The sequence below is a fragment of the Ranitomeya variabilis genome, chromosome 7 (assembly GCF_051348905.1).
Source record: "Ranitomeya variabilis isolate aRanVar5 chromosome 7, aRanVar5.hap1, whole genome shotgun sequence".
Classification (NCBI taxonomy): Eukaryota; Metazoa; Chordata; class Amphibia; order Anura; family Dendrobatidae; genus Ranitomeya; species Ranitomeya variabilis.
The window spans coordinates 14,080,726-14,106,537 of NC_135238.1; the positions used below are offsets into that span (position 1 = coordinate 14,080,726).

General features: G+C 44.7%; 1 protein-coding gene across 2 annotated transcripts in view; it reads right to left on the reverse strand.

Moving 5' to 3' along the window:
- Window positions 1–1,644: 1,644 nt before the first annotated feature.
- FBXL16 (F-box and leucine rich repeat protein 16) overlaps window positions 1,645–25,812 on the reverse strand; it is a 69,412-nt gene continuing 45,244 nt past the window's right edge. Inside the window, exons 1-6 of one of the 2 annotated variants that reach the window (XM_077274192.1) lie at window positions 11,714–11,820; window positions 7,783–8,481; window positions 4,429–4,937; window positions 3,871–3,955; window positions 3,557–3,620; window positions 1,645–3,393 (exon numbers count right to left, since the gene is read on the reverse strand). In XM_077274192.1, coding sequence (XP_077130307.1) covers window positions 3,245–3,393; window positions 3,557–3,620; window positions 3,871–3,955; window positions 4,429–4,937; window positions 7,783–8,469 — 1,494 coding nt within the window. In that variant the 5' untranslated portion in view covers window positions 8,470–8,481; window positions 11,714–11,820 and the 3' untranslated portion in view covers window positions 1,645–3,244. Of the gene's footprint in view, window positions 3,394–3,556; window positions 3,621–3,870; window positions 3,956–4,428; window positions 4,938–7,782; window positions 8,482–11,713; window positions 11,821–25,812 lie in introns of those variants that run through there. The other variant, XM_077274191.1, reaches the window with a different exon arrangement.

A 25,812-nucleotide genomic window follows, 5' to 3' on the forward strand; every position in this document is an offset into this window, starting at 1 on the left:
CAATATAAGCTCCCCCAAAATAATAGTACCATATAAGCTCGCCCAAAATAATAGTACCATATAAGCTCCCCCAAAATAATAGTACCATATAAGCTCCCCCAAAATAATAGTACCATATAAGCTCCCCCAAAATAATAGTACAATATAAGCTCGCCCAAAATAATAGTACCATATAAGCTCGCCCAAAATAATAGTACCATATAAGCTCCCCCAAAATAATAGTACCATATAAGCTCGCCCAAAATAATAGTACCATATAAGCTCCCCCAAAATAATAGTACAATATAAGCTCCCCCAAAATAATAGTACCATATAAGCTCGCCCAAAATAATAGTACCATATAAGCTCCCCCAAAATAATAGTACCATATAAGCTCCCCCAAAATAATAGTACCATATAAGCTCCCCCAAAATAATAGTACAATATAAGCTCCCCCAAAATAATAGTACCATATAAGCTCCCCCAAAATAATAGTACAATATAAGCTCCCCCAAAATAATAGTACCATATAAGCTCCCCCAAAATAATAGTACCATATAAGCTCGCCCAAAATAATAGTACCATATAAGCTCCCCCAAAATAATAGCACCATATAAGCTCCCCCAAAATAATAGTACCATATAAGCTCCCCCAAAATAATAGTACAATATAAGCTCCCCCAAAATAATAGTACCATATAAGCTCCCCCAAAATAATAGTACAATATAAGCTCCCCCAAAATAATAGTACCATATAAGCTCCCCCAAAATAATAGTACCATATAAGCTCGCCCAAAATAATAGTACCATATAAGCTCCCCCAAAATAATAGTACCATATAAGCTCCCCCAAAATAATAGTACCATATAAGCTTGCCCAAAATAATAGTACCATATAAGCTCCCCCAAAATAAAAGGAGCATATAACCTCAAAATAATTGTTCCATACAGACCCTAAAATAATACTGCTATACAACTTTAATAGTGCAATACAACCCCAAAACAATAGAGCCTTATAACTGTAAAATAATAATGTCAGGCCAGCTCAAAATAATAGCACCATATAAGCTCCCCCAAAATAACGGCACCATGTAAGTTCCCCCAAAATAATAGCACCATATAAGTTCCCCAAAATAATAGCACCATATAACCTCAAAATAATAGTACCATACAGACCCTAAAATAATACTGTCATATAACCTCAAACTAATAGTGCAATACCACATGAAAATAATAGTGTCATATAACCCCAAAACAATAGTGCCATTAACTCTAAACTAATACTGCCGTACCACCCCAAAATAATTGTGCGATAAAACCCCAAAATACAGCCACGTACACCCAAAATAATAATGAAGACATACAACCAGAAAATAATAGCACCATACAAACCCCAAATAATAGTGCCATGTGGAACCAGAACAAAACTCCTAAAGAATACTACCAGCCTGTGTATAACACGACAATAAATAATAGTGCCGTAGGGAACCCAGGTATAAGTACTACCACACTGTGCACCAGGGCTGGATAGTACCGCCACTCTATCACAGGACCGGTTTTCATTTTGAGGGGTGTCTCGGAGTTCCTGTATGGATAGATTTGCTCAGTTTCTCATACATCAGTAAATACAAATATCTGAATGAATTGATGAGACGGAGACGAGCGGCCATGTTCTTCTCGATGAAAACTTGGAATTCTTATATATTTTAATATATTTAAAGCATGGTGAAAAAACAGCACGAGATCGTTCCATAGACAGTTGCTCTCCAAGAAATGAGAAGAGTCCGAAAAAAGAGACAGCAGGAAAGAAACATGCAGGGGGTGCGGGAGAATGGACCGGGCGGGACATGGGACACGCATACATAGAGACAAACCGTGTCATGTGGGATATGAGAAAGAGAAGGATGAGAAGGTGATACCTGGAGAAAAAGACCCTGTGGAATCAGAGATGGACACAGAGACAGCACGAAACGAGAACGGAAAAGGAATATTTGATTGTATGGTAACCCCTGAAGCTTCCTTTTTACTATCACGTCGTCCAAGTGACATCTCACAGTTCTCGTGAACTCGAAACAAAGGTATCAAAAAAGCACAAATGTCATAAGAAAAAAAAATGGCACTGCTTCTTCCTGGTCTTCTGGGAATGGGGCAGGTCATGGAGGGAAGAGATGAACACTAATGTCCTCCACCTTGATGAAAGCAGTGAATCAAGCAAACAGCAACAATGTACAGGCACTGGGGCAAGCCGGGAAAATGTACGAGGGATGGGACCCCTCCCGATCCAAGCAAAGGTTTATACAAGGTCCTTTCTGCCTGACGTCCCTCGTCGAACAGTCCACCCTACTCATCAACATCTTGTGGTCATCAATCAAGACACGGCATGGTGACCACCGAAGGCCAACCAAGATCTTTCTTCTTCTGGCGTGTTGTCATGTGTAGACCTTGAACCTTTGATAGGAGGTCCTCCATCATTTTATCTAACGCCTTGGCCAAAGCTAAGGTTCCTCTCAAAGTGCCGCCAACCGTAGTCACCAAAAACCATCACGAGGGTCGTTCCTCCAGGACAAGATATAGAAAAACGTCGAGCGAGAAGGTAGCAAACAGGCAGATGTTGGAAACGTCCATACTATATATAGAGACCGGAGTGTAAAAATAAGAAAGGTAACGTGAGATCGTGGCACGGGATGGATCTCTCCAACTACTCTGTCAGAACGGCAGGTGGAGTCTGGACATTTCAACAACAGCCATGCAAAACTTTTCTAAAGAACTTTTCGACAAGTAGCTCCACGATCCGGCAGAAACATTTCCTGACGCTGGTTTTCTTGGACCTTCCCAACTTTAGGATGCAGGTTAAAAAAAACAACAAATCCCTCCAAAATAACCATCTTCAAAAACATTAGGAAACAAACTATGGAGGACCACCCCTGGAACTGGAAGCGACACTCCACAATGTGCTGCGTTTCAACCTCACGCCAAACAATCCCTGTAGAGAGAACGTGGATGGGGTTTCGGATGGGAGCCGGCTCTACTGGTTGTGAGTATCAATCCACGACAGACAAGAGATGAGGCGCGGGAAATAATACAACCCCGACATCGGGACATGGAATGAGGTCTTCACAAACCGGAGTGTGAAATATCTCTCAGGATCTTGCTCTCTTTTTTTCAGCAAATCAGTGACTCGAGATGTCAATGCTCCCGCAGCCAAAGTCCTCCTATCGGATGATGGTCGGTGCTGGGAATGGTTTCAGAGGATGCTGCTCCTGCTGGTTACTCGATCACCACGCAACGAGGCAGGTGCTGGGAGAAATATTTGAAGAGCTCAGGAGTGGCACCGGGACAGTTGGTGAGTTCCAGTTCTTCTAGGTCCTGCAGGTGAACGAGACCCGAAAGGCCGGTGGTGGTGAGGAGAGGACAACCTGGGAGAGACAAGATGGTGATAAGATGGTGATGAGGGTTCTCAAGAGTGGATTTCCCAGGGAGCTTCTCTGGGTGTAACAACCCTCAACATCCAGTCCATGGAGTATAACAACCCTCAACATGAAGTACATATGGACATGCAGTAAAGAATTATAAACTCACCGGCCAGAGATAAGAGGCGTAAACTTTTCATTCCCAGGAGATGCTTCATGCCGAAGTCTTGTACCTGTAACAGAAAGTAACACATGAATGATCAGATGCATCCTGTATTCACAGTCCAAAATTCATAGGCTTAAGATTAGGTACTCTCTGCTTACTGGTGTACGACACATGATAAGATTACATACACAGCTCAGCCAACAGTATCACACATGACAGGATTAGATATACAGGTAGACAATATTACACAGGATAGCAATAGATGCAGTGGCTCAGATACACAAAGATACAGAACATAGACTACACCACGATATTACCTGGCAGCACCAACGGAGGTACAGACTGCGTAGTGATGACATTGTGGACAGGTAGCTGAGTCCGGTGTCTGTGATCCGTACACACCTGAGGAGAGCAATAGTGCATTATATCGGTCTTTCTATATGGACATGGTGCCACCAGTCAAGGCCTTGTCATGTTGGGCTAGGATTCATTCATCTTAATACTCTATTTTAAAATCAATGCTGGGGGCGCTATTGCATAGATTTCTATGACTGCTTACCCATCAGCAGTGGTGGAATGTGGTACTGCAACTTAAAGTAAATGTAAGATTTTGGGGGATCAGCAAGGATTAGTGGGGTGGTGTGATGGATTCAGAGAAACCACTACGATAAGCATCCACTCACCGAAAATGAAGTGTTTATCAATGTGAATTTTAGGAAACCTTACGGTCCTGCTATGGGGTCTCAAGGGATCTCTGAAATGAAAGTTACCCAAGGCTGACAAAAGTGAGTGCTTGCAAGGTGTGGCATAGAAGCATTTTGTGGTTCCTGATGCTAAAATAGCTATAGAATGGCTATCTTTTCCAATTTACTCACCTATCGAGGACAAGTTCTTCCAGCTTGTGCAGATCACATGCAATGTACTCCAATGCTGTGTCCGTTAGTCTGGGGCACCATGACAGGTCCAGTCCTCGTAGTCTTCTCAAATTTTCAGCCACCAGCTCCACCCCATCATCTGTCACTTTGGAGCACCCAGAAAGGCTGAGGACAGTGAGGTTGGGCAGACTGTGGACCACATTGACCACGCCATGGTTGGTGATCTCCCAGCAGGAGTGGAGGCGTAGCGTATGTGTAGCTCGCCCCTGTTTGGCAGTAAAGTACGCCAGCGCTGTGTCCGTTACATGGTAGGCCTGCAGGTTTAGCTCCCCCAGATTGGGGAGCAGCTGGGAGATGGCAGCTACCGCGTCATCCGCCACGTTGATACAGTCACTGACACTTAAAGAAGTGATGCGTCCATGTAAACTGGACCACAAACCGGCCTCTGTGAAGTCATTACACCCAGACAGCTCCAACCGGACCACCCCCTGCATCTGCTCCAGCATCACCTGGGGAAAAGGGAACATTTCAGAGTCGGCACCAAGAATAGAACATCATAGACGTCACATTATCAACATCCTGCAATCATGGGAGCATCTTTTTATTGCTTTGCTACAATGTATCAGTCTAGACAATCCACTGTGAGCGAAACACAGCAGCAAAAACCTTGTCCTGCCCTGTAACAATGTATCAGCGCAGGTACAATGTATCGGTTTGCCCTGGATGCAATCATATGAGGTTTTCAGGTTCTGGATGGAGACAAGACGGTTTCCATTCACTGACGTCGTGCAAAGACCTTGACAATAGCCCTTCATTTACGCAAAGTATATTAGAAAGTTGCAAATTCCAACATCCGACCTCCCAACGTTCTGACATTGATGACCTGTCTCATAGATGACATCACTATCGAAAGCCTGGTCAACTTTAGGCCTCCTTCAGACGTCAGTGTTTACGGTACGGGTAAATTCGGGAGAAAGGAGATTAAACAAAAAGTGGTGAGCACACCTAACACAAGATAAAGATTAAATATAGTATTACTTATTGTACATCCTCAACACATGCAAAAACAATTACGGTAGTTAAAACCACGCCTAAGTTTTAATCCGACCTAAATCGGCCACACCCAACCCTGTGTCTGTTCTGATCCGGCCCATGGACCGAGACAGCTGAAGGGCTGAAAAGAGTGACTCACGGGCCACACCATGCTCTCCCCTGCCCGCAGCTACCGGCTGCCCGATATCACCGCTATCTGCATCCTTAGGTACAGACAGCGGTGAATACATTGGTGGAAAACGAAGCGATCGGCTCCTTCCACCAATAACCGTGTGCGACTGAGACAGCAGAATCAATGACGTCACTACATCGACCACAGACCGGAGCAGGGCGACGCGGAGACACAAGCGAGGAGAGTATCTGTCTATAGAATGTATACCTGTATACGGGGGGCTTTGTGAGCGTTCATACTGAATATAGGGAGGATCAGTGGGGGGCTCACACTATACATGTGGGGCTATGTGGGGGCTGATACTGTATATAGGGGGCTGTGTGGATAGATCATACTGCGAGTGACCTCATATATAGAGATGCTATTGGGTGCTCATACTGTGTATAGGGGGCTGTGTGTGGGTTTATCCTGTACATTGGGGGCCATGTAACGGCTCATACTGAATATAGGGGGCTATGTGACAGCTAATACGAAATACAGGGAGGCTAAATGGGAAGTGTGATGGTGTGATATGCTATGTGGGTATCATTTTTGTGTATATTTCTATTTTACTTATTTTCATGGTGTTCTCTTGTAGGATGAGTTATTTGCCATCTGATATTCTCCCCACAGTTCTGTATTGTTATCTCTCCACAGGATCAGTGAATAATGTTGTTTGCTAATATGCTAATGACATGTTGACCTAGCTTGTTGAAACAATGAGCCCCTGAGACCTCCCCCCTCCTGAGCTGTGAATGAGGAGGGAGACGAGTAAATATCAGCGAGGTGAGACACAGATCAGATCCTGTGTGGAACCATGATGTGATGTGAAGAGCATATCAGAGAGAAAGAAGGGAATATGGACTGTTATCCTCTGTGCTGGATTGTTGGACTTTTATTCTGTAACTGAACTGCATTCGTGTTCTGGAATATTTTATCCTTTGTGTGGTGGATCGTATATGGACCTTTCGTACTTTTGCCTAAATAAAGGTCTTGGGATTGTTCACTCTTCGCTAGCTCTGTTAATTGCGTGGTACCGGAGAAGGAACCTGTGACAGGAAGTCATACTTTATATAGGGGGACTGTGTGGGGGCTTATGCGATATATAGGGACCTATGTAAGTAATATAGTAGTTATATTCTTGTACATAGGAGCAGTATTATAGTAGTTATATTCTTGTACATAGGGGCAGTATTATAGTAGTTATATTCTTGTACATAGGAGCAGTATTATAGTAGTTATATTCTTGTACATAGGAGCAGTATTATAGTAGTTATATTCTTGTACATAGGAGCAGTATTATAGTAGTTATATTCTTGTACATAGGGGCAGTATTATAGTAGTTATATTCTTGTACATAGGAGCAGTATTATAGTAGTTATATTCTTGTACATAGGAGCAGTATTATAGTAGTTATATTCTTGTACATAGGAGCAGTATTATAGTAGTTATATTCTTGTACATAGGTGGCAGTATTATAGTAGTTATATTCTTGTACATACGAGCAGTATTATAGTAGTTATATTCTTGTACATAGGGGCAGTATTATAGTAGTTATATTCCTGCACATAGGGGCAGTATTATAGTAGTTATATTCTTGTACATAGGGGCAGTATTATAGTAGTTATATTCTTGTACATAGGAGCAGTATTATAGTAGTTATATTCTTGTACATAGGAACAGTATTATAGTAGTTATATTCTTGTATATAGGAGCAGTATTATAGTAGTTATATTCTTGTATATAGGAGCAGTATTATAGTAGTTATATTCTTGTACATAGGAGCAGTATTATAGTAGCTATATTCTTGTACATAGGGGCAGTATTATAGTAGTTATATTCTTGTACACAGGGGCAGTATTATAGTAGTTATATTCTCGTACATAGGAGCAGTATTATAGTAGTTATATTCTTGTACATAGGGGGCAGTATTATAGTAGTTATATTCTTGTATATAGGAGCAGTATTATAGTAGTTATATTCTTGTACATAGGGGCAGTATTATAGCAGTTATAGTCTTGTACATAGGGGCAGTATTATAGTAGTTATATTCTTGTACATGGGGCAGTATTATAGTAGTTATATTCTTGTACATAGGAGCAGTATTATAGTAGTTACTGTATATACTTATATATATGACGATCTCTCACCTCCAGACCGGCGTCAGTGATTGTTGACCGCTTCAGGCTCACAGACTTCACCCCTTTCTTGGACAGGGGATAGTTGTCGATGAACTCGCAGATATCCAGATCTGACACTCCGACCAAACAAAATGAATCAAAGCCGCGCACAGCGAATCCCTGCAGACTGACAAACTCCTTCTCCCCCGTGGGTAGGATATTGTATAGTTCCTTGGCATGGAGGACGGGCATCAGGCCCACCCAGAACCTCGGCTGGTAGAGAACCCGCCTCCACGTTTTGCAAACCTGCGCAAGAACGCACTTCTCACAAGCCGAGAAGTAACAGAAAAGACGGTTGAGGATCTTCTCGTCGAGGGCCAGGTGGCCGTCCATCCCCTGACCCTGGACTCTGTCCGGTGAGGGCCCACAAGGGATTGGCGGGTGCTCCTCTCCAGGGCTGAGGCCCAGCGGGATACTGTGGGTCGGGGGAGGCGGAAGGATTGGTAACACTGTGGGGGCGACATGCTCTTGGTGCTTGGGAAAGGCTTGACTTAAGATGGATGGCACGGAGGGCGGCTGGCAAATGCGGTTCTTGACTGCCGGTGTCCCTTTGGTGATGCTGGCAGAGCCCAGGCCATTGGTGGGACCGGGTATTTTCACCAGCCCATTCCGCGGCAAACACTGGGCCTTGGTGTCTCCGTTTGTTGTATTCGACATGTTTTCAATTCGCTAAAAAAAAATAAAATAAAATACAGGTTAGGTAGAAGAAAAGTCCCATAGAACGGCCACATAAGTCACTGTCATTCAGGGGTTTACACAGCAGAGGGCGACGATGAGTAAACAACGAAGCTCCTCCCACAGGAAAAAGAATTGTGCTGCGCCATTTCAGGCTCATTCAAGAACAATAAATGGATTTTGTAGAACCTCATTTTTAAAATATCGTAACCACATTACACAAATATGAGCCCTGCATCGGCCTTGCCAATATCAATCATGGATAGAGTTCCCCTTTAAAGGCGTAGTTTGGTCCAAATTGACTTGTATGGAGAGAAGCCACGCCCACTAGTCAGCCACGCCCACTGAACAGGGCATGACCTTGCGCAACAAGTGTATGGAGAGAAGCCACGCCCACTAGTCGGCCTCTGGCCGGGAGTAAGTATAACGCATACACGCCCTCCAGTCCTGGGTCAGAAACCGCTGAATCCGCGCCGCATACAGTACGATTCATAAGTCCGCAATCACACAGAATGACTGCAGACATCGATTTCAACTGGACAACCCCTTTAATATGCAAGAACAATGGGTTGTTAGAGAAAATGACTTTAAATCAGGATTTTGTGATAAATAATTAAATTTTTGGCAATTTTTTTTCTATATCACAGTCTGATAAAAACTAGAAATGATGTACTTCTCACACCAGCTACTGGGGATTTTTTTAGGCTCTAACTTCCTGTTGTTTTAGGAAATGCACACGAGCATTAGCAGCAATGAAGAGACTCCGCCCCTATCTGTTTTAGTGAAGCAGCTAATGAGCGAGCGCAAAGTTGGGGATTCACTGTCTCAGGGAGGCATTAGGTGGCGTGTTCACACCAGCAATGCGGTTTGGTCCAAACAGGTGCAGTTTTATTGCTTTCATAAAACTTCCAAGGGATTTGAAACCAAAAACAGCCTCTTCTGGGCACAAAGGTACAACAGCAAAATAAACAGTGCATTCAGCAGATACATATGTCAGTGCGGGCTCACCCAAACAGATTACAGTCCTTTCTCCCAGAGCAGACTTCATACACAGAAGTGACTCGATCCCACCAGTCTCATTATCACCTCCAGCCTGAACTCCAGCACCAAATAGAAAGTTACTCTGCAGCTCCAACACACAGACTGCTCAGCTTTCCCAGCTGACCCGTGCAGTTTACATCCAGAAAGAGACTCCTGCATGTCTTTCTTTCAGCTACAGCTCACGTTTCGGCTGGACATTCGCCAGACGCACACTAGACTCTGCTTCTTTCAGCAGACTGACATATCTAGTGAACACAGGTTCTGGTTCTTAGCCAAAGCAAGTCCGCTGCATCTAATAAAGGCCAGCAGTGCTAGGATTTTACCCAGTCCTGCCTGGCTTTGCTACACGAGGTCATTGTGAAGGGTCAGCTGTGACGTCGCCTATTGTGATTGGGGGATGCTGTGTAGAGAGGTGTTACCTGTAATTGCAATGCTGCCTCTGATGATAATGAGACTGCTGAAAACTGTTATCAAAAGCACACAGGACAGTATGATTCTCAAAATGGCCCAGTATGGCGTACATAGCAGGGATACCGAGAGATGCAGAAGCTAGATGTCTGCTGTCCATGGTGCTGAAACTGCTATTTCTATGGGGAAGACTCTACTCGGAGCGGTCACGTGCTCACCCGTCACGATGATCCTGGGATTATTTCCCTAAAAAACTACATCTACGATCAGAATGAATCCAAAATTTGCCACAATCCCTACATTAGCTTAAATGAATGGAGGGCGGCCATTTTTAAAGTGGTAGTAAAGATTAAAGCGCAGTGAGAAGACTATTTTCGGTAAACCCAGGAGTGGCGAGACGGACGATCAATACGGCCACCTCCAGACAGGTGAAATGATGCATACTCTCAGTTATTGCCAGGTGGCAGAACAGACGTGTGAGCGCTTTTCATGGAGGGTCATAAAACCGACGTTCTGCATGCAATTAACCCTTACATCACTCGATGACTGTAGTAAACTGACCCCGTGGTCCATGAGAAAGTCTTTAATCAACGACTTATTATGTCCCCTCCTTCCCCAGAGCACTATGGACCTCTACTTTATACTGATGACAGATCATTTAAAAATATTTATGAATTAAAGGGATTGTTCTACTAATTTTATAAAACATCCATTGTTGTAGATCTCCTTTAAACGATGACAACGTGGGGTCTTTTATTTCTGGGAGACGTCTCATTCTGATCCTATCGTATAGTAAATGTCGACCTTTTGTCCAGGTGAGATTTCTGCGAGATTAGGAGGAAGGGGAGGAGCTACATCATTGCTGACACCGGTGGTGAAAAGTGGTACTGCATGCTACAGGCTTTACACAATAGCTTTTGAAGGAAACATCCTAGAGGAATGATTGAGGTGTCATTCTAATCGGCATGATGGGGTCTACAAGGGACAAAAAGTTAGAAATGCTTAAAAGTCAAACATCAGAAGTAGACAGAGATGATTCTCGCCTCCATTATACTGGAGATCTCAAGAGATCATGATTGCAGGTTCCTTACTGATTATCACAGTGTCCGGGGGCAGCGATAAGAGTGCAGGGCCATCTGAAGTGTGCCAATGAACAACTGGATGATTCTGTGAGTGATTGGGAGAAGGTGCTGTTGTTAGATGAGACAAAAATTGAGGTCTTTGACATTAACTCAACTGGCTGTGTGTGGAGGAAGAGAAATGCTGCCTATGACCCAAAAAACACCATCCCCACTGTCAAGCATGGAGGTGGAAACATTATGTTTTGGGGGTGTTTCTCTGCTAAGGGCACAGGACTACTTCACAGCATCAATGGGAGAAAGGATGGAGCCACGTACTGTAAAATCCTGAGTGACAACCTCCTTCCCTCCGCCAGGACATTGAAAATGGGTCGTGGCTGGGTCTTCCAGCAAGACAATGACCCAAAACATACAGACAAGGCAACAAAGGAGTGGCTCAAAAAGAAGCACATTAAGGTCATGGAGTGGCCTAGCCAGTCTCCAGACCTTAATCCCATAGAAAACTTAATGATTTAGAGATGATCTGCAAAGAGGAGTGGACTAAAATTCCTCCTGATAAACCTCATCAACTACAAAAAACGTCTGACTGCTGTGCTTGCCAACAAGGGTTTTACCACCAAGTATTAAGTCTTTTTTGCCAGAGGGATAAAATACTTATTTCCTTCACTGTATTTAATTCTCTCCTGTGTGACACTTACTGCTGAGCCGTGTATCTATTCCTCTCCTGTGTGATTACCCACTGAGCGATTTCTCCCTGGCATCAGCCGCCCGCTCTGGAGGATTAGTGTGGGGGCGATCTCTGGAGAAAAGATGGAGACTGTCAGCGAAGAGGAAGAGGTGGGAGGACGGGAAGATGAATGTGGCAGAGAAAACACTCAGTGCCGATAATAAACATATGATGCAGGAGGTAAGATGGCGCCCTCCGGAGGACTGGAGGCAGATGGCGCCCCCCAGAGGACTGGAGGCAGATGACGCCCATCCATCCTATTCTAAGAACTACCACATCAATCACGCGTCCGGGCTCCATATTGCTTCCCCCCATCCTCTCCATGTACACATCAGACCACCGAGGTGTACACATACCCCACATCGGGGGCAGCGGCTCGGTGGTCTGATCCTGTCTGCAGTCACCACTAGGGGGAGCTCCCTGTATACAGAGATACATGATAATATCCTGTCTGCAGCCTCCACTAGGGGGAGCTCCCTGTATACAGAGATACATGATAACATCCTGTCTGCAGCCACCACTAGGGGGAGCTCCCTGTATACAAAGATACATGATAAGATCCTGTCTGCAGCCTCCACTAGGGGGAGCTCCCTGTATATAGAGATACATGATAAGATCATGTCTGCAGCCTCCACTAGGGGGAGCTCCCTGTATACAGAGATACATGATAAGATCCTGTCTGCAGCCACCACTAGGGGGAGCTCCCTGTATACAGAGATACATGATAAGATCCTGTCTGTAGCCACCACTAGGGGGAGCTCCCTGTATACAGAGATACAGGATAAGATCTTGTCTGCACCCACCCCTAGGGGGAGCTCCCTGTATACAGAGATACATGATAAGATCCTGTCTGCAGTCACCACTAGGGGGAGCTCTCTGTATACAGAGATACTGTTATGGACTGGTAATTTAGAAGCTCTGAGCAGGTGGTAACTATACTGACCGCAGTTCCTGATCTTAACACAACACTAGAAGTAGCCGTGGGATGTTCCTGTCACTCCCTGGACACCTCGTCACAACCGGAGAACTAGCTACCCCTAAAGATAGAAACAGGAAAGCTATCTTGCCTCAGAGAAAATCCCCAAAGGATAGGACAGCCCCCCACAAATAATTACTGTGAGAGGAGAAGGAAATGACATACATAGAATGAAACAAGATTCAGCAAAGGAGGCCACTTCTAGCTAGCTAGATTGTACAGGACAGAACACTGTGCGGTCAGTAATAAAAACTAGAAAAAGTCCACCGCAGAGAAATGCAAAAATCTCCACACCTGACTAAGGTGTGGAGGGCAAAATCTGCTGCCCAGAGCTTCCAGCTTAGCTGAATAGATCCATACTGATAAGCTGGACAAATGAGCAAAACATAGAATGTGCTGAACAATAAGTCCACAACAAGAGGACTGCAAAAGGACAAGCAAGGACTTATCTTTGCTGAACAGGTCAGAGTGTCAGGGAAATCCAAAAGAGCCATGACTCCAAGCAGGAACAATTGACAACTGGCATTGATTGAGAGATAAGGCCAGACTAAAATAGCCGAGCAGAAAGACGATCAGTGGAAGCAGCTGCTGATGCTAAATCCAAGAAGCAGCCATACCACTCAAAACCACCGGAGGGAGCCCAAGAGCAGAACTCACAAAAGTGCTACTTACAACCACCGGAGGGAGCCCAAGAGCGGAATTCACAACAGTTACATGATAAGATCCTGTCTGCAGCCACCACTAGGGGGAGCTCCCCGTATACAGAGACACATGATAAGATCTTGTCTGCAACCACCCCTAGGGGGAGCTCTCCCTAGTGGTGGCTGCAAACAGAATCTTATCATGTATATATACAGTGAGCTCCCCCTAGTGGTGGCTGCAGACAGGATCTTACCATGTATCTCTGTATACAGGGAGCTCCCCCTAATGGTGACTGCAGACAAAATCTTATCATGTATCTCTGTCTACAGGGAGCTCCCCCTAGTGGTGGCTGCAGACAGGATCTTATCATGTATCTCTGTATACAGGGAGCTCCCCCTAGTGGTGACTGCAGGCAGGATCTTATCATGTATCTCTGTATACAGGAAGCTCCCCCTAATGGTGGCTGCAGACAGGATCTTATCATGTATCTCTGTATACAGGGAGCTCCCCCTAGTGGTGACTGCAGACAGGATCTTATCATGTATCTCTGTATACAGGGAGCTCCCCCTAGTGGTGACTGCAGACAGGATCTTATCCTGTATCTCTGTATACAGAGAGCTCCCTCTAGTGGTGGCTGCAGACAGAATCTTATCCTGTATCTCTGTATACAGGGAGCTCCCCCTAGTGGTGGCTGCAGACAGGATCTTATCATGTATCTCTGTATACAGGGAGCTCCCCCTAGTGGTGACTGCAGACAGGATCTTATCCTGTATCTCTGTATACAGAGAGCTCCCTCTAGTGGTGGCTGCAGACAGAATCTTATCCTGTATCTCTGTATACAGGGAGCTCCCCCTAGTGGTGGCTGCAGAAGGGATCTTATCATGTATCTCTGTATACAGGGAGCTCCCCCTAGTGGTGACTGCAGACAGGATCTTATCATGTATCTCTGTATACAGGGAGCTCCCCCTAGTGGTGGCTGCAGACAGGATCTTATCATGTATCTCTGTATACAGGGAGCTCCCCCTAGTGGTGGCTGCAGACAGGATGTTATCATAAAAACAAAATAATTATGAAATGGGTAAATTTATATTTTACAAGAAGAAAGCTAAACGGTTGTACAATAAAAAGTTCTGTAACTTACTAATACTATTTATTTTTGTCAAGATCTCTGCTCCCTGTTATGGAATAGTAACATTGTTCAGAACCTGTCCCTATCTTGTCCTGCTGACTCAGGTGCGGGGCTTGTTGCATTATGCAGTGTAATCCGCTGTAAATATCGGTGGGATCAGGTGACGAGGATTTTATCAGGTTTTATAATGAGGCTCTAAAGCGACCATTTCTTATCTTATGTTCAATTGACTGAAAAATACCCAGAGCCATGCTGGTCAGCATCTGGGGGCTATAATTTAGAGGCCAAAGCGCAGCAGTTGCCTAGCGACCGCTCCCATAAGCGCACTGTCATAATTTTTTGTCAAGAGGATAAAACCACTTACAGCAGAGGAGGAGGACAGCGTCCTGGGCAACTGCGCTTCACAAATAATTATTCTGACTTAATTGTTCCTTTCTCCTGTCCCTCTGCTAAGGAGAAAAGTCCCATGTGTCTGCTATTAAAATGTTCTCGCTCAAAAGCATCAGAATCTCTGCAAAATCATCATCAATACACAAGCACAGCATGCCACTAAGTGAGGCAGCGAAGCCAACAAGGATGAGGCCATAAGACAGTTATATTCTTGTACATAGGAGCAGTATTATAGTAGTTATATTATGTACATAGGGTGCAGTATTATAGTAGTTATATTCTTGTACATAGGAGCAGTATTATAGTAGTTATATTCCTGTACATAGGAGCAGTATTATAGTAGTTATATTCTTGTACATAGGAGCAGTATTATAGTAGTTATATTCTTGTATATAGGGGCAGTATTATAGTAGTTATATTCTTGTACATAGGGGGCAGTATTATAGTAGTTATATTATGTACATAGGGGCAGTATTATAGTAGTTATATTCTTGTACATAGGGGCAGTATTATAGTAGTTATATTATGTACATAGGGTGCAGTATTATAGTAGTTATATTCTTGTATATAGGGGCAGTATTATAGTAGTTATATTCTTGTATATAGGGGCAGTATTATAGTAGTTATATTCTTGTACATAGGGGGCAGTATTATAGTCGTTATAATCTTGTACATAGGAGCAGTATTATAGTAGTTATATTCCTGTACATAGAGGCAGTATTATAGTATTTATATTCTTGTACATAGGGGCAGTATTATAATAGTTATATTCTTATACATAGGAGGCAGTATTATAGTAGTTATACTCTTGTACATAGGGGGCAGTATTATAGTAGTTATATTCTTGTACATAGGGGGCAGTATTATAGTAGTTATATTCTTGTACATAGGGGCAGTATTATAGTAGTTATATTCTTGTACATAGGGGCAGTATTATAGTAGTTATATTCTTGTACATAGGAGCAGTATTATAGTAGTTATATTCTTGTACATAGGGGCAGTATTATAGTAGTTATATTCTTGTACATAGGAGCAGTATTATAGTAGTTATATTCTTGTACATAGGAGCAGTATTATAGTAGTTATATTCTTGTATATAGGGGCAGTATTATAGTAGTTATATTCTTGTATATAGGGGCAGTATTATAGTAGTTATATTCTTGTACATAGGGGGCAGTATTATAGTAGTTATATTATGTACATAGGGGCAGTATTATAGTAGTTATATTCTTGTACATAGGGGCAGTATTATAGTAGTTATATTATGTACATAGGGTGCAGTATTATAGTAGTTATATTCTTGTATATAGGGGCAGTATTATAGTAGTTATATTCTTGTATATAGGGGCAGTATTATAGTAGTTATATTCTTGTACATAGGGGGCAGTATTATAGTCGTTATATTCTTGTACATAGGAGCAGTATTATAGTAGTTATATTCCTGTACATAGAGGCAGTATTATAGTATTTATATTCTTGTACATAGGGGCAGTATTATAATAGTTATATTCTTATACATAGGAGGCAGTATTATAGTAGTTATACTCTTGTACATAGGGGGCAGTATTATAGTAGTTATATTCTTGTACATAGGGGGCAGTATTATAGTAGTTATATTCTTGTACATAGGGGCAGTATTATAGTAGTTATATTCTTGTACATAGGGGCAGTATTATAGTAGTTATATTCTTGTACATAGGAGCAGTATTATAGTAGTTATATTCTTGTACATAGGGGCAGTATTATAGTAGTTATATTCTTGTACATAGGGGGCAGTATTATAGTAGTTATATTCTTGTACATAGGAGCAGTATTATAGTAGTTATATTCTTGTACATAGGAGCAGTATTATAGTAGTTATATTCTTGTACATAGGAGCAGTATTATAGTAGTTATATTCTTGTACATAGGAGCAGTATTATAGTAGTTATATTCTTGTACATAGGGGGCAGTATTATAGTAGTTATATTCTTGTACATAGGAGCAGTATTATAGTAGTTATATTCTTGTACATAGGAGCAGTATTATAGTAGTTATATTCTTGTACATAGGAGCAGTATTATAGTAGTTATATTCTTGTACATAGGGGCAGTATTATAGTAGTTATATTCTTGTACATAGGGGCAGTATTATAGTAGTTATATTCTTGTACATAGGGGCAGTATTATAGTAGTTATATTCTTGTACATAGGGGCAATATTATAGTAGTTATATTCTTGTACATAGGAGCAGTATTATAGTAGTTATATTCTTGTACATAGGAGCAGTATTATAGTAGTTATATTCTTGTACATAGGGAGCAGTATTATAGTATATTCTTGTACATAGGAGCTGTATTATAGTAGTTATATTCTTGTACATAGGGGCAGTATTATAGTAGTTATATTCTTGTACATAGGGGCAGTATTATAGTAGTTATATTCCTGTACATAGGGCAGTATTATAGTAGTTATATTCTTGTACATAGGGGCAGTATTATAGTATTTATATTCTTGTACATAGGAGCAGTATTATAGTAGTTATATTCTTGTACATAGGAGCAGTATTATAGTAGTTATATTCTTGTACATAGGGGCAGTATTATAGTAGTTATATTCCTGTACATAGGAGCAGTATTATAGCAGTTATATTCTTGTACATAGGTGCAGTATTATAGTAGTTATATTCTTGTATATAGGAGCAGTATTATAGTAGTTATATTCATGTACATAGGGAGCAGTATTATAGTAGTTATATTCTTGTACATAGGGGCAGTATTATTGTAGTTATATTATGTACATAGGGAGCAGTATTATAGTAGTTATATTCTTGTACATAGGGGCAGTATTATAGTAGTTATATTATGTACATAGGGGGCAGTAATATAGTAGTTATATTCATGTACATAGGGGCAGTATTATAGTAGTTATATTCTTGTACATAACTACTGCTTGTACATACAGAGCTTCCCCTTTGTGAGTAGTGTGCATTTCAGTAGGCACAGAAGTGGAATGGTTACACTGATTATGGTATCATCGCCGCTCACCATCCTGATTGATCCCTCAAAGTTTTGTAGAACCTCACAGATGCCAGACATCCATGCTCACTCGTCAGTTGTTATGTGCAGAGGCTGACCGATGATGGGCATGTTGTAGCTGATATTCAGCTATTGCCCTCTTCTGCTCACAAAGTCTTGGCAGCACGTGTAGTGTGGACTGTCACGTGTCACACCAGTCGGTGAGCTGGCACTTGCAATAACTGCTGCAGCACTGCCAGACCGGCGGCAGATGTAGCTACTTGTGGAAATTGGTGCACACTCGTCGTATCTTCACAAGTAGCTCAGGCAAATCTGGATAGGTTTTCATAAACCGCTGAAACATTACCTAACAATGTGGGCCAGGCATGGTACGTATGCGATGCCACCAGGTTACAGCCATTTTCACACAGGACTATGCCTGGTTGTAGGTTCAGCGGCGAGAGCCACAGATGTGTCTGGTCTGTTATACCTTTCAACGGCGGTGTGCGGTTTGTCACCTAAAGAAATTAATTTCAGCAGAGCCTGTTGACCTCTTCACTGAGGCAGTGCTTCCAGCTTGCAACTGATATGGATGACATGCTGCGAGATGACAATTCGGAGATGGAGGATGACGAGAAGATGGAGGAAACTCTGATGGAACTAGGGACCGCAATCATCTGTGTCGGTAGCACATGTGCAGTCCCAGGGAAAATTACTGGCAGCTGAGTTCCGAGGAATGCCTGCCGCCATGAGGTGGCAGAAAGCCTCAGTGTCCACAAGCCTAAATGGCAATATTTCCAGGGCAAGCAGTCCGTTTAGTGTATGGGCCTGCGGGTGGGTATTTTTGCTTCCATTCCAAGGCCTCAGGTAGAGATAGCTGAATGCAGCGCTGGGACAAGGAATTGGACATAGTTGCTGATGGTGCTTGCGAATGTGCAACGACAGGTGCAGGGCAGGAGACATCCGCACCTGCATCCTGGAAAGGGTATTGGCAAGCATGTAATACAGGGGAAGAAGAAATGGTGTCACCAGCAGACATTGAAAGGAAACCAAGGTGTTCGGGCCACCTAGTCAGATGCTTTAACGACATGTGACTGAGCATACTGGTGGTGGTCAGGCTGGGCAAACATGCGGGACAGGGACTCGCAATACTTGATCGAGTAACGAGCGTGTCTGAGCACCCTGATACTGGATCAAGTAACGAGAGTGTCTGAGCACCCTGATGCTCGATCGAGTAACGAGCGTGTCTGAGCACCCTGATGCTGGATCAAGTAACGAGCGTGTCTGAGCACCCTGATGCTGGATCAAGTAACGAGCGTGTCTGAGCACCCTGATGCTCGATTGAGTAACGAGCATGTCTGAGCACCCTGATGCTGGATCAAGTAACGAGCGTGTCTGAGCACCCTGATGCTTGATCGAGTAACGAGCGTGTCTGAGCACCCTGATGCTCGATCGAGTAACGAGCGTGTCTGAGCACCCTGAAGCTGGATCAAGTAATGAGCGTGTCTGAGCACCCTGATGCTGGATCAAGCAACGAGAGTGTCTGAGCACCCTGATGCTGAATCAAGTAACGAGCGTGTCTGAGCACCCTGATGCTGGATCAAGTAACGAGCATGTCTGAGCACCCTAATGCTCAATCGAGTAACGAGCGTGTCTGAGCACCATGATGCTCAATCGAGTAACGAGCGTGTCTGAGCACCCTGATGCTGGATCAAGTAACGAGAGTGTCTGAGCACCCTGATGCTGGATCAAGTAACAAGCGTGTCTGAGCACCCTGATGCTGGATCAAGTAACGAGAGTGTCTGAGCAGCCTGATGCTGGATCAAGTAACGAGCATGTCTGAGCACCCTGATGCTCGATCGAGTAACGAGGGTGTCTGAGCACCATGATGCTGGATCAAGTAACGAGAGTGTCTGAGCACCCTGATGCTGGATCAAGTAACAAGCGTGTCTGAGCACCCTGATGCTGGATCAAGTAACAAGCGTGTCTGAGCACCCTGATGCTGGATCAAGTAACGAGTGTCTGAGCACCCTGATGCTCGATCGAGTAAACAGCGTGTCTGAGCACCCTGATGCTGGATCAAGTAATGAGCGTGTCTGAGCACCCTGATGCTGGATCAAGTAACGAGCGTGTCTGAGCACCCTGATGCTGGATCAATTAACGAGAGTGTCTGAGCACTCTGATGCTGGATCAAGTAACGAGCGTGTCTGAGCACCCTGATGCTGGATCAAGTAACGAGCATGTCTGAGCACCCTGATGCTGGATCAAGTAATGATCGTGTCTGAGCACCCTGATGCTCAATCGAGCAACGAGCGTGTATGAGCACCCTGATGCTCGATCGAGTAACGAGCGTGTCTGAGCACCCTGATGCTCGATCGAGTAACGAGCATGTCTGAGCACCCTGATGCTGGATCGAGTAACGAGCATGTCTGAGCACCCTGATGCTGGATCAAGTAATGAGCGTGTCTGAGCACCCTGATGCTCAATCGAGCAACGAGCGTGTATGAGCACCCTGATGCTCATCGAGTAACGAGCGTGTCTGAGCACCCTAATGCTCGATCGAGTAACGAGCGTGTCTGAGCACCCTGATGCTGGATCAAGTAACGAGCGTGTCTGAGCAACCTGATGCTCGATCGAGTAACGAGAGTGTCTGAGCACCCTGATGCTGGATCAAGTAACGAGCGTGTCTGAGCACCCTGATGCTGGATCCAGTAACGAGAGTGTCTGAGCACCCTGATGCTGGATCAAGTAACGAGCGTGTCTGAGCACCCTGATGCTGGATCCAGTAACGAGAGTGTCTGAGCACCCTGATGCTGGATCAAGTAACGAGCGTGTCTGAGCAACCTGATGCTCGATCGAGTAACGAGAGTGTCTGAGCACCCTGATGCTGGATCAAGTAACGAGCGTGTCTGAGCACCCTGATGCTGGATCCAGTAACGAGAGTGTCTGAGCACCCTGATGCTGGATCAAGTAACGAGCATGTCTGAGCACCCTGATGCTCGATCGAGTAACGAGCGTGTCTGAGCACCCTGATGCTCGATCGAGTAACGAGAGTGTCTGAGCACCCTGATGCTGGATCAAGTAACGAGTGTGTCTGAGCACCCTGATGCTGGATCAAGTAACGAGTGTGTCTGAGCACCCTGATGCTGGATCAAGTAACGAGTGTGTCTGAGCACCCTGATGCTCAATCGAGTAACGAGCGTGTATGAGCACCCTGATGCTCGATCGAGTAACGAGAGTGTCTGAGCACCCTGATGCTCAATCGAGTAACGAGTGTCTGAGCACCCTGATGCTCAATCGAGTAATGAGCGTGTCTGAGCACCCTGATGCTGGATCAAGTAACGAGTGTGTCTGAGCACCCTGATGCTCAATCGAGTAACGAGCGTGTCTGAGCACCCTGATGCTCGATCGAGTAACGAGCGTGTCTGAGCACCCTGATGCTCAATCGAGCAACGAGCGTGTATGAGCACCCTGATGCTCGATCGAGTAACGAGCGTGTCTGAGCACCCTGATGCTCGATCGAGTAACGAGCATGTCTGAGCACCCTGATGCTGGATCGAGTAACGAGCATGTCTGAGCACACTGATGCTGGATCAAGTAATGAGCGTGTCTGAGCACCCTGATGCTCAATCGAGCAACGAGCGTGTATGAGCACCCTGATGCTCATCGAGTAACGAGCGTGTCTGAGCACCCTAATGCTCGATCGAGTAACGAGCGTGTCTGAGCACCCTGATGCTGGATCAAGTAACGAGCGTGTCTGAGCAACCTGATGCTCGATCGAGTAACGAGAGTGTCTGAGCACCCTGATGCTGGATCAAGTAACGAGTGTGTCTGAGCACCCTGATGCTGGATCAAGTAACGAGTGTGTCTGAGCACCCTGATGCTGGATCAAGTAACGAGTGTGTCTGAGCACCCTGATGCTCAATCGAGTAACGAGCGTGTATGAGCACCCTGATGCTCGATCGAGTAACGAGAGTGTCTGAGCACCCTGATGCTCAATCGAGTAACGAGTGTCTGAGCACCCTGATGCTCAATCGAGTAATGAGCGTGTCTGAGCACCCTGATGCTGGATCAAGTAACGAGTGTGTCTGAGCACCCTGATGCTCAATCGAGTAACGAGCGTGTATGAGCACCCTGATGCTCGATCGAGTAACGAGCGTGTCTGAGCACCCTGATGCTCGATCGAGTAACGAGCTTGTCTGAGCACCCTGATGCTCAATCGAGTAACGAGCGTGTATGAGCACCCTGATGCTCGATCGAGTAACGAGCGTGTCTGAGCACCCTGATGCTCAATCGAGTAACGAGTGTCTGAGCACCCTGATGCTCAATCGAGTAATGAGCGTGTCTGAGCACCCTGATGCTGGATCAAGTAACGAGTGTGTCTGAGCACCCTGATGCTCAATAGAGTAACGAGCGTGTCTGAGCACCCTGATGCTCATTAGAGTAACGAGCGTGTCTGAGCACCCTGATGCTCAATCGAGCAGTGATGAGTACGCTTGCTCATCACTAATAACCATGAAATCTGTATGACTAATGTCGCCGCTGTAGTCGTAGCTTTTACAGCTCTGTCTTTATTGAGCATTTTAACTTTGCGTTATGAGACTGCAGTCACTGCAGATGCAGGCCCACACCTCAATCACTTCCCTTATTACAGCAGACTCTTATACATATGTGTACTGACTGACTACCTCCAGAAGTCTTAAAGGGCACTTCCGCTTTTTCTACATTTCTGCATGGATGGAAGCAGCGATCAGATAAACGGAGGAATATGGAGTGTTTTTTTTAGATAAATGCCTCTTACGAGCACTTTTCGTCGTGCTGTAAAGACTATTGCTATCTGCACTAGGGCTGAGCTGACGGTAAAGTGGGCGTGTCGTCCCTACATAACTGAGGGATTTAAAGTGGCAGTACGCATATTTTCTGATCACCTTCCTTTGTGTATAACATATACCCGGAGCCTTAGGGAGAGATTTAAGAACACATTAGAAGGCGATTTTTACAATTTTCCACAGATCAGTTAAAAGCCATAGAGGAAAATGAATTGATATCAATGCTGAGAGCCGATGAGATTGATTAGGAATTTTTTTTTTTTGATTCGGAGAAATCATCCGGTGATGGTTTACGATCCGTCCGTCCCCAGGAGATCTTGCTGAGTGAGGCAGCCCTGTAATTAGTCATGTTAAATGAGGAAGACCTGACAGGGGCCATGTTTTATAGTAATGACACGTTTCCTGCCCGGGGCTGAATGGAGACAAAGCCATGAATGAGAAGAGAGATGAGGTCATAGTGCGCGGAAAAACCTCTCATGATGCGATCACCTGGCGCCTTTCTGATTCCAGCTCTGGAGTAATCGTCAGGGGACTCGGGCAGCAGAAATACAACTCCCGTTCTCCAGGGTTCATGGTTATTTCTTACAAGAAGTTTACTTTATTAATAAAGATTAGCGCTCAAAATAAATCGGTAGGAGCCCCCTGGACCTTACCCCCGTGTCTGATTCCTTTACTCACTGAGCATAAGGACATATAGTCTAGATATGGATGGCGCACTTTAGGCAGGTGCACCGTCTTCTCATGCACCATCTTTACACCACTCCATCCGAAGCTCGGCATTGTGCTTGGTGATGTACGGCTGCATGCAGCTGCTCGGCCATGAAGCTCCTGGCGGGGGCGCAGTGTTTGTGCTGATGCCAGAGGCGGTCTGGACTCACAGGTGATGGGGGACCCCAGTGGCTCCTATTACACGACCGCGCTGGTACCAGGGAGTTCTGCACCAACGGCCGTTCTGTCACATGTTAGTAAAGACGGACAGGGTGGTGGAGGGCCGGAGGTTATACACCGGAGGGGGCGAGGGGTCGGATATTATACACTGGGGGCTATGTCATACTTGGAGCAGGTAGGTGCCGCACATGTAGGCAGCTGGTCAGACCGGACGGTGATTTCACTTCTGTAGGTCGGACAGTGACTGGAGGCTGATGTTATTATGACAGACGTATATTCATTGTCACACTCGCTATAAAAGTGCACAGATGATTGACAGGTCGGTATGTCCCATACATGATACTGTCAGAACAGGTTTAACAGGACAAAAATGTATTTTTATAGTGTCCATTTATCTGTGTAATGTTAGAAGATCGGTGTCCCTGTATCTGTGTATTAGGAGGAGATCGGTGTCCATGTATCTGTGTATTAGGAGGAGATCAGTGTCCCTGTATCTGTGTATTAGGAGGAGATCGGTGTCCCTGTATCTGTGTATTAGGAGGAGATCGGTGTCCCTGTATCTGTGTATTAGGAGGAGATCGGTGTCCCTGTATCTGTGTATCAGGAGGAGATCGGTGTCCCTGTATCTGTGTATTAGGAGGAGATCAGTGTCTCTGTATCTGTGTATTAGGAGATCGGTGTCCCTGTATCTGTGTATTAGGAGGAGATCGGTGTCCCTGTATCTGTGTATTAGGAGGAGATCGGTGTCCCTGTATCTGTGTATTAGGAGGAGATCGGTGTCCCTGTATCTGTGTATTAGGAGATCGGTGTCCCTATATCTGTGTATTAGGAGGAGATCGGTGTCCCTGTATCTGTGTATTAGGAGGAGATCAGTGTCCCTATATCTGTGTATTAGGAGGAGATCGGTGTCCCTGTATCTGTGTATTAGGAGGAGATCAGTGTCCCTGTATCTGTGTATTAGGAGGAGATCGGTGTCCCTGTATCTGTGTATTAGGAGGAGATCAGTGTCCCTATATCTGTGTATTAGGAGGAGATCGGTGTCCCTGTATCTGTGTATTAGGAGGAGATCAGTGTCCCTGTATCTGTGTATTAGGAGGAGATCGGTGTCCCTGTATCTGTGTATTAGGAGGAGATCGGTGTCCCTGTATCTGTGTATTAGGAGGAGATCGGTGTCCCTGTATCTGTGTATTAGGAGGAGATCGGTGTCCCTATATCTGTGTATTAGGAGGAGATCGGTGTCCCTGTATCTGTGTATTAGGAGGAGATCAGTGTCCCTGTATCTGTGTATTAGGAGGAGATCGGTGTCCCTGTATCTGTGTATTAGGAGGAGATCGGTGTCCCTGTATCTGTGTATTAGGAGGAGATCAGTGTCCCTGTATCTGTGTATTAGGAGGAGATCGATGTCCCTGTATCTGTGTATTAGGAGGAGATCGGTGTCCCTGTATCTGTGTATTAGGAGGAGATCGGTGTCCCTTTATCTGTGTATTAGGAGGAGATCAGTGTCCCTGTATCTGTGTATTAGGAGGAGATCGGTGTCCCTGTATCTGTGTATTAGGAGGAGATCGGTGTCCCTGTATCTGTGTATTAGGAGGAGATCGGTGTCCCTGTATCTGTGTATTAGGAGGAGATCGGTGTCCCTTTATCTGTGTATTAGGAGGAGATCGGTGTCCCTTTATCTGTGTATTAGGAGGAGATCGGTGTCCCTGGATCTGTGTATTAGGAGGAGATCGGTGTCCCTGTATCTGTGTATTAGGAGGAGATCGGTGTCCCTTTATCTGTGTATTAGGAGGAGATCGGTGTCCCTGGATCTGTGTATTAGGAGGAGATCGGTGTTCCTGTATCTGTGTATTAGGAGATCGGTGTCCCTGTATCTGTGTATTAGGAGATCGGTGTCCCTGTATCTGTGTATTAGGAGGAGATCGGTGTCCCTGTATCTGTGTATTAGGAGGAGATCGGTGTCCCTGTATCTGTGTATTAGGAGGAGATCGGTGTCCCTGTATCTGTGTATTAGGAGGAGATCGGTGTCCCTGTATCTGTGTATTAGGAGGAGATCGGTGTCCCTGTATCTGTGTATTAGGAGGAGATCGGTGTCCCTGTATCTGTGTATTAGGAGGAGATCGGTGTCCCTGTATCTGTGTATTAGGAGGAGATCGGTGTCCCTGTATCTGTGTATTAGGAGGAGATCGGTGTCCCTGTATCTGTGTATTAGGAGGAGATCAGT